At 46.4% G+C, this 9171-nt stretch overlaps 1 protein-coding gene across 1 annotated transcript; it reads right to left on the minus strand.

The window, feature by feature from the left end:
* Positions 1-6780: 6780 nt before the first annotated feature.
* Positions 6781-8519, minus strand: LOC117833602 (uncharacterized). The gene is made up of 2 exons (XM_034713166.2): positions 7543-8519; positions 6781-7436 (listed from the first exon to the last, which is right to left on the minus strand). The coding sequence occupies exons 1-2, from the start codon at positions 8179-8181 to the stop codon at positions 7032-7034; spliced, it is 1044 nt and encodes a 347-aa protein (XP_034569057.1). The 5' UTR covers positions 8182-8519; the 3' UTR covers positions 6781-7031.
* Positions 8520-9171: the final 652 nt, after the last annotated feature.

The following is a 9171-nucleotide window of genomic DNA, read 5'->3' on the forward strand; positions in this document are numbered from 1 at the left end:
CAACCTTTTTAGGAGTGATCATATTACTGATGAAGAGCACAAATAATCACTTGGGAGCCTACAAGTCCTAATAGCAATTATTATTAATAATTAAACTAGCTTTCAACATGAATAAATATTTTAGGAAGCATATGTTAAGATATGAACATGAAATTTTTTCAGAAGCTTTCCCTCTACACAAGAAATCTATTGTGAAAATTGGAGATAGATTTGACAACTATAGAATTTACTAAAAATCAAATATGGTTATTTTGTAGATTATGAGGATTGATTTTTAACTAGAGTTCTATCCTCAGTTCAGTTCCACAATTTTTACATATGGGTTTTCAACACAAACATATGCTACTGTGAATTTGTCAGGGTTTTATGAGCATGAGAACTATTTATCCAACAATAAGGAGATTAAACAACATATATTTTATTAAGCAATGGAAAACACATATTTCACAGGAAAAAGTATTTTTACTAGTCATACATCAGCATCTAGAGCCTAACAAAATTTATTTTGCATTTTTATCAATTTTCTACTAATTACCATGCAAATAACAATATTAAGATAGCAAATAGGCATTTAGATTTAAAACAGTATTAACTCCATAGATTCTACTAACACAAGTTGTAGGCCTGGAACATACATGTTAAATGGAAGCTAACTCGATTGGTTTCACAATTTTTTGATCATGACATGATTTATAAGCCATTTAACAAGTCTAGAATAAAATAAATTATAGTATCAGATATACAATAGTAACATGCCCATAAATATTTTTGAAATAAACTAGACATCATCAAGAACTCAACAAAATATGTTTCACATTTTTATCATTTTTCTACAATTTTCTAGCCATTTTCCAAGTTTGGAGCCGTTTAAAACATTTTAATCAAATCTGGGTTTTTACTTTTACAGAACCCCCCTTGGACTTTTCAAACTTTTACAACCAAGTCCCTAAGTTTTGCACCGAGGACCCTAGAACTAAAATCCCAATCACAATTTGGTCCTCGGGCCGACCGGTGGCGCGGGCGACGTGATTCCGGCGAGGGTGTCGGTGGCGACCGTGGGCTGATGGCACGGGAGTGATGCGTGACTCACCAGCGACCTTTCTGGTGTAGGGCGTGGGGTCGGTGGGTGGCCGGCTGCAGCGCTCGATGGGGTAGTGGCGGCACAGCTGCTTCTGTCTCCGCTCCGGCGAGGGCGCGGTGGAGGAGGCCTATGCGCAGTACCTTGAGGAGGCGGAGCCCATTGCAGCCAAGATGTCGGAGTTCGTCTCCTTAGAAGAACTTTGAGCTTTTGTGTGTACTCTTGTTCTTGTCTCAAGTATGATGATACTTTTGAATATCAAGATTTTGGATTTTGGAGTGTGTTGTCTTTCGAAAAATGTTGTTGAATCTTTGAAATGTTGCAACTCTATTGTGCCCGATCTTTCAAGGGTGGAGCTCCACCTCGCCCGACCTTGAGTCCTGGGGTTGGAGGTGCCCGACCCCTCGAGGGAGGGACTCCGCCTCGCCCGACCCCGAGTCCTGTGGTCGGAGGCGCCCGACCCTTCGAGGGTGGAACTCCGCCTCGCCCGACCCTGGGTCAAAGCCTCCGTCATGTAAGCTAAGCTTCATGTGTAGTAGTCCCGAGAGTCGAGTAGTTGTAATGCTGTTTGAGTACTCATCTCCTGAAGGACGAACTCTGGCCGTGAGCAAAAAATCACGAACTAGAGGGTTTGAAACCGACCAGGTGTCACGCTACCAGGACAAAAGCACCCCACCACATGTTTTTGTGGTAGGTAGAGTAAAGAAATCAAACCTAGCTCCAAATAAATCTAAGATCATTGCATCATTACAGTCATCCAGCTTAGTCTCTTGCAGCATGATAAGAGAAACACGTTCTTGAGCGACCACTTCACGAACCATGTTCCGTTTGGCTCATGCGTTGAGCCCATGGACATTCCAAACTAAGATGTTTTCAAAATTCATATGGAAACCATTGATGACTGGGTACATAGAACAGCGAGCTCAAGGCTCTATCTCCGACATGGCCGCTGCCAACGATGGCGCACTGCCAGGAAGCAAGGTGTCGAGTGCCTCACATTGCAAGATAGTGATGGTGGCGGTGAATACCTCCAGGAACCTCTGGAGGGCATCTTGCGGTCCAGATCTTGACGAAATCCCTAGTATCTTCATGAGGACATTTTGGGCTTGGATAGCCGCCTTGGTGGCACGGTGCCGCGACTTCTTCACCAATCGCTCGCTTCGCTGGAGCAATGGTGATGACTTGATGCACATATATCCTCAGGGTACCTTTTGGTTAAGTTTTGTTCATTTATTTGCAGGGTTGATTAATTCAAATTTGACATACGTTTTAAATTTATTAATTCTGCATCTGAATTGGGCCAAGCCACCATTTTTTTTATACATCATTGGGGATTCGACCTTTAGTATCGGTCTCAAACCTTCCTTTAGTATCGTTTATTCAACCGATACCTCTAAGTCGGTACTACCGGTTGGTAACACCAACCGGTACTAAACTATTTTGACCCAAAAAAATAAAGACAAATATTGACAAACAACCGGCGATACCTCTAAGTCGATACTACCAGTTGGTAACACCAACCGGTACTAAACTATTTTCACCCAAAAAATAAACACAAATATTGACAAACAGCCGGGAGCCAGAGGCTCGCACTCACAAGTCACGTGTAATATGTGCGTACACGGTCCGTGGGATTCGAACCTACAACCTCCATCCCCGCGCGTGCCTTCTTACCATCTCACCTACACAGCACATAAGATGGAGTTAGATATGCTTTCCTTTTGAAGTAACCCATGGAGAGGCTTTTTAGTACCAAGTCATAATACCACCTGGTACTAAAGGTGACCTTTTAGTACAGGGTGGTATTATGACCTCATACTAAAACCACAAGTGTCGGGGATAGATCCATTGTACCCGCAAGGAAGGAAGAAGCTATATTTCTATTAGGATTCCCCTGTAATCCTACTTGGACTCCTACCTTGTAACTGACTAGTTATCTTGTGACCTGAAGTATATAAAGGAGGGTAGGGGTACATAGATCGGCAGAACTACATCAAGCCTAAACTAGGCAAAACAACACTCAAGTGTAGGGCGCAATATACAACATCCCAAACATGACGTAGGGTATTACGCTACACTGGTGGTCCGACCTATACAAATCTGTATCTTGTGTCCTCATTTTTACTATCAAGTTCTAGGTCCGGCGATCCCCACCAACCAATCTACTACCTTGGGATACCCCTAGGTAGGTTGCTGGGTCTAAAACACCAACATCTAGCGCGCCATGTAGGGGTGATCGTTGAGATCATCGGGCCGGGTGAGCTTCAAGAACCTTGTCATGAAATCAATATACTCTACAAGACAAGGTCGTTGTTCTGCCATCCAATCGATGACTTGTGACATCCCTAGTAATTAAGAGACTAAATCTAAGAATCATCAAAGTGATTAAGAAACAAATCAAAGCTAACTCCAAATTTGCAAAGTGTTAAAACACCCTATAAATGGTGCTCATTGGGCAGGAAATAAAAATAAAATTTTACATGAGAACTCAAATTTTGGCAAATACAAAAGTGGTAGATCTCCTCAAATTGAACAACTTTCATACTTAACACTTTTTCTGATTTTGAGTGGAAGGTGTTCAAAAACTAAGTGGAATTTTGATCAAATTTCAAATCAAATTCAAAAACAGCTTTGACCGGCGTTCTACCAAAGTTCCCTCGAAATTATCTCCAAATCCAGCAAGTTTTCCACCTATTGGCCTTTGTAGAAATTGAAGCCTATATTTGGTCTCAAACTTTTGTACTTGAAGTTTTCCTCACGCAGTTCAAATTTTGAGAGAAATTTCAGCACAAAAGATCAGCCTTCGCGCGACACCCGGGAACGCCATGTGCACAGAGCGTGGTCACCGTGCCGCGGCGAGTTCGCCGGTGCCACGTGGCGCAGCCCCTCGGGCTTCTCCATTTCACCCAACCGCCAGGCAATGAGCGATAGCACAAGCGCCATAGCTGACCAACCGCGCGCGCTATCCTCTCCCTGGCACACCACATCCCACCCGCCCAACCCCTGGTCACGACACACCATGTGCTGGCGCACCGCACGCCACCGCCGGCCAACCCCGTGCACCGCCCCTTGCCTGCCACTGACCAGGCCACCGCCTACCCCGCCAATGCACGGAGAGCCTCATCCTGGCATCTCTCTCCCGTCCCTCCCATTTGCCGCTATAAAAAGGGCCGCACCATACCGCCGGCACCCTTCTCACCCTCTTCTGCTCACCATTGCTGCCGCCTTGTGGAGCCCCTACCTTCGGTTATCCCATCTTACTATAACTTACCAATAAAGAAAATTTAAGTCAACACATCAGACAAACAACCTACATGCAGATTGTTGTTGTCCGTGGTTTTGACAAAATTCAGTATACATTGCTTAACTCTGACCTAAGCTAGCTATAATCCATTCCTTTTCACTTCACCTATAGAATGGCATCTGCAGCGCACCATGGCAACTCTTTCCGGTCGCTTATTATTCCCAGTAAGGAACACAAAGCAGTCTGGATCTATTTTTCCAAAGTAGTAGACCACAATGAATGAACAAAGTTTGAGACTGTGTAATCCGAACCTGCTAGTAACCAGCATGGCCGAAAAATAGATATGGTACTTTTTTTTTGCGAAGAGAATAGATATGGTACATTTATCTGCTAACTGTCGACAATTTGGTTTCTACACTTATGACGGCACAACTCTGTATCTACCTCAATTCGCTCTCCGTAGTAAAAACTATTCTAAACTAACAAAACAATAACACTTTACACTCGTAAATAACTCACCTTCCATGCATCATTTTTGTCCTGATTTAAAATTAGCCCGTGACTAAAGAGACTTCAGTCGCGGATCAAATACCAATTGGGACTAAAGCTCCCACGTCCCGGGTCAAAAATCAACTACCCGTGGGAGACCCTTTAGTCCCGGGTGAAAAAATCAGCCACCTGTGGGGACCCTTTAGTCCTGAGTGGTAACACCAACCGTGATTAAAGGTTAATCCCGGTGGGTGTTACCACCCAGGACTAAAGCCCTCGACCCTTTAATTCTAGTTGGTAACACTAACCATTACTACCCGGGACTAAAGGGTTCCCCACGGGTGGCTGGCTGAAAAAGACTAAAGCCCTCGGACGCTTTAGTCTCGGTTTGTTACCAACCGGGACTAAAGGGGATCTTTAGTCCCGTTGGTAACACAAACCGAGACTAAAGGTTCCCCACGAGTTAATACAAAAGGATTCCATCCCCTATACAGTCAGATGTGCTGTGTAGGTACGATGGTAAGGAAACTACACGCAAGACTTGAGGTCGTGGGTTCGAATCCCACGCACCGCGCACAAGCATATTTCGCGTGACTTGTGACTTTAGTGCGCGTGTGGTAGGCCTCCCGGGAATTTCTAATATTTTTTTTGCAAAATTCTTTAGTACCAACCAGGACTAAACGGGCGTGGGGGTTGTGCCTAGCGTGGCGACCCCTTATGTCCGGCTAGTTTTACCAACCGAGACTAAAGGGTATCTTTATCCCCGGTTGTGTGACCTGGGAATAAAAACCTACTTTATCTCGATTACTTTGTCCCAGATGGATTTTTGGGATATTTTCCCCCTACGAACTGGAACGGATGGATTTTTAGGAGACTGGGATGGATGGATTTTGGACGGATGGATTTTTCGGAGACCGGGACGGATAGAATTTTTGGAGATTTGCTCCCTATGAACTGGGACGAAAGGTTGGGTTTTTGGAAGATTTGCCTTCCCGATTACTTTATCCCGGATGGATTTTGGATGGATGGATTTTTGGGAAACTGGGACGGATGGATTTTGGACGGATGGATTTTTAGGAGGCTGGGACGGATGGATTTTGGACGGATGGATTTTTAGGAGATTTGCCCCCTACGAACTAGATTGAAAGGTTGGATTTTTGGATTTTGGACGGATGGAATTTTGGAAGACTGGGACGGATGGATTTTTGGAAGATTTGCCCCCTAAGAATTGAGACGAAAGGCTAGATTTTTGGAAAATTTTCCCGGATTTTGGACGGATGGATTTTTGGGAGACTGGGATGGATGTATTTTTGGAAGATTGCCTCCTATGAACTGAGACGAAAGGCTAGATTTTTGGAAAATTTGCCCGGATTTTGGACGGATGGATTTTTGGGAGACTGGAACGGATGGATTTTTGGCAGATTTGCCCCCTACGAACGTAGGATTTTTTGGATTTTTGGAAGATTTGCCCCCAACTGGATTTTTTTGGATTTGCCCCCAACTGGATTTTTTGAAGATTTGCCCTGAAGGCGTATTTTGGAACGAAACACAGAAAGGCGTGTTTTGTACGTTTTGGGACGAAAGCCGTGTTTTGTACCAGTTTCGTCCGTGTTTTGGGACGAAAGCCGTGTTTTGTACACGTTTCGTTTGTATTTTGTACCAGTTTGCGTTTGTATTTTGTACCAGTTTGGAAGGACGAAAGGCGTGTTTTGTACCAGTTTGGAAAAAGATCTCACAAAGGAGAAATCATTTGCGTTGTTTGATCTCACAAAGGAGAAATCATTTGCGAAATGCAAGAAGGAACAGAAGAAGGCAAGAACACTGGCCGTGGCAGCACGACAAAAGACAAGACAGAAGATGGCTTTCTTGTGGCAGCACGACAGATCGTGCTAACCACGTAATTAAGGTTCAGACGGACAATAGACGTGGATGGCTCCGGCAAACTTGCAAAATTGATGAGACTCGTGTATAATAAAAGGAAGGATACGATTTTATTTTTCACAAGATGGAATACAGTATCAAGATACTAAACACTTACTGGAAACACGTACAATGCAAACACACACACTTTACGGTAGCCACTACAATGCAAACACACACACTTTACGGTAGCCAGTACTACAGTGCAAACACACACAGAGCTGCCGCTTTATTCTTCGTCAATTTATTCTGTCCCTAGCACGGCACAATCTTTCTTTCGGCATGGAAGCTGGAAGCTGCTCAGTGCTGACCAGGAAGCTTCTCCTTGACCTTCTCCATGAACCCCTTCTTCTCGTGTGTCCCCTCGGTCGTCGTCCCGTACGTGTCGGTGGTTCCCGTGCGGCCAGGCGCGTAACCGCCGGTCGCCGTGGTGTGCTGCTGGTCGTGGTCCTTATGGCCGCCCGGAAGCTTCTCCTTGATCTTCTCCATCACGCCCTTCTTCTCGTGCGCCCCATGGGTCGTCGGAGCGTACGTCCCCCCGGTGGTGCCGGTGCCGGTCGGCCCAGTATACCCAGTCGTCCCGCCGTATGCTCCGGGAGCCGTCGCCTGGCCCTGGTTGCCCTTGTGGCCTCCGGGCATTTTCTCCTTGATCTTCTGCTTGAGGCCCTTCTTCCTACGACCGCCCATGCCGTCGTCCTCAGATGACTGCAAAGATTGTTATGTTTGGTCAAAACTAAAGAGGAAAGCAACTAGATAAGCTATGTACACTATGGAGAACAAGCTAGAGCAAGGGAAGCAGCAAGAAACTCACCGAGCTAGAGCTGGAGCTGCTGGAGCGGCGAAGGATGCCGCCCGTCTTGTGCTCAGCGGCATGAGGGAATGCCGCGCCGGTTGCGGCGCCGTGGGTTCCGGTGGTGACGCCTGTGGCGCCGTGACCCGCGCCATGGGTCCCCATTCCCGCGGCTCCGGGCATGCCGGTGTGGGCGCCTCCGCCCAGGACCCCGGTGTCGTGCACTCCGGTCGCCCCGGTGGCGCCGTGCGTACCGTAACCGGTACCATGGGTCCCCGTGGCCGTGACTCCGTGCGCACCGGTGTGACCGTTGCCTACACCCCTGGCGTCATGGATTCCGGTGACTCCATGAGTACCATGAGGTCCTGTGCCTGTGGCCCCATACCCTCCCGGGCCCCCGGCATCATGGACGCCGGTTCCGGTAGCACCGTAAGCTGCGTGACCGGAGCCGCCGTAGCCCCCAATGTCGTGCGTGCCGGTTCCGGTGGGGCCATACCCGGCCTGCTGACCGTAGCCCCCGGCGTCGTAGCTGCCGGTGCCCGCGCCACCGTACCCGCCGGCCTGACCCTGAATGCTGCCGTGGCCGCCAGGGATCGGGTTGCCGTACTCGTCGACGCGGGTGGCCGGCTGGCCGTACAGCCCCTGCTGGTGGTGCGCCATTGCTCTCTCTCTCTCTCTCTGGCTCGCGTCCTCTTGCTTCTGCGTCACTTTGGCTAACTTTGCTAATGAGCTCACTTGTCAAAGCTTCACAACCCGAGATGATGGATGGGACCAAGCGGAGGCCGTATGGGTTTATTTATAGGGCGCGCGTGTAAGCAACGTGTTGGGGTTGGAAGTTGGACACGTCGTGAGCTACGTGTGCGCGCATGCAGCGAGTTGGGTGGCGGGCGCCGCCGAGTGGACGCGTGGGCTGGCCGGCTGGCTTCGGTGTGACCGTATACGTTTTTTGTTCTCGTATTCTATATCTGGAAGGGCCTCCTCCCGCGGCCGGCAACCGGCCAAGAGGTGCCACGCGATCGGGTTTGGAGTCCTGGGCATCGAAACTAGCGAGATTTCTCTGCTTGTCAGTATCTGAAGTAGGTAAGGTGATCTAAACCTTCGTGAGGATGGTTTTTTTAAATGAAATGCGAGGTTGTTAAGATACTCCTCGACGGAAATATGCTAAATTTTTATTTTTTTTCTTGTTTCTAGGAAATAATTTTGTTCCTTTCAAACTACTAATTATATTCTATCAGTAACATTCTTTAAGTAAAAATAGGTATTTATAAGGTATAAATAAATGCCGTTTTGAGTTTTGCTATGGCCAACTAATTATTTATCCATCGTTTAAATTTATAACTTTTGATATGATACAAGTGAATTTGATAAAAAAATAGGTTTACAATAGATAACATTTTATATTTTTTTAATAAATATATTAAGATAATTACTAATCACAATTTTGTTATGGATTATGTCGAAGTCTAAAACAACACTTATTTGTGATTGCAGGGAGACAAAACGAATTCTTAGCGGTAATTATCATGGATGGAAAACCCCCTAAGGAAGAAGACGGACTCCTACTAAGCTTCCTCTATAATTCTAGTAGGATTCATACCATGTAATCCTATTAGGAGTTCTCCTTGTAACCGACTAGTAATCCTACCTTTG

Source organism: Setaria viridis, chromosome 8 (genome assembly GCF_005286985.2).
Source record: "Setaria viridis chromosome 8, Setaria_viridis_v4.0, whole genome shotgun sequence".
Lineage (NCBI taxonomy): Eukaryota > Viridiplantae > Streptophyta > Magnoliopsida > Poales > Poaceae > Setaria > Setaria viridis.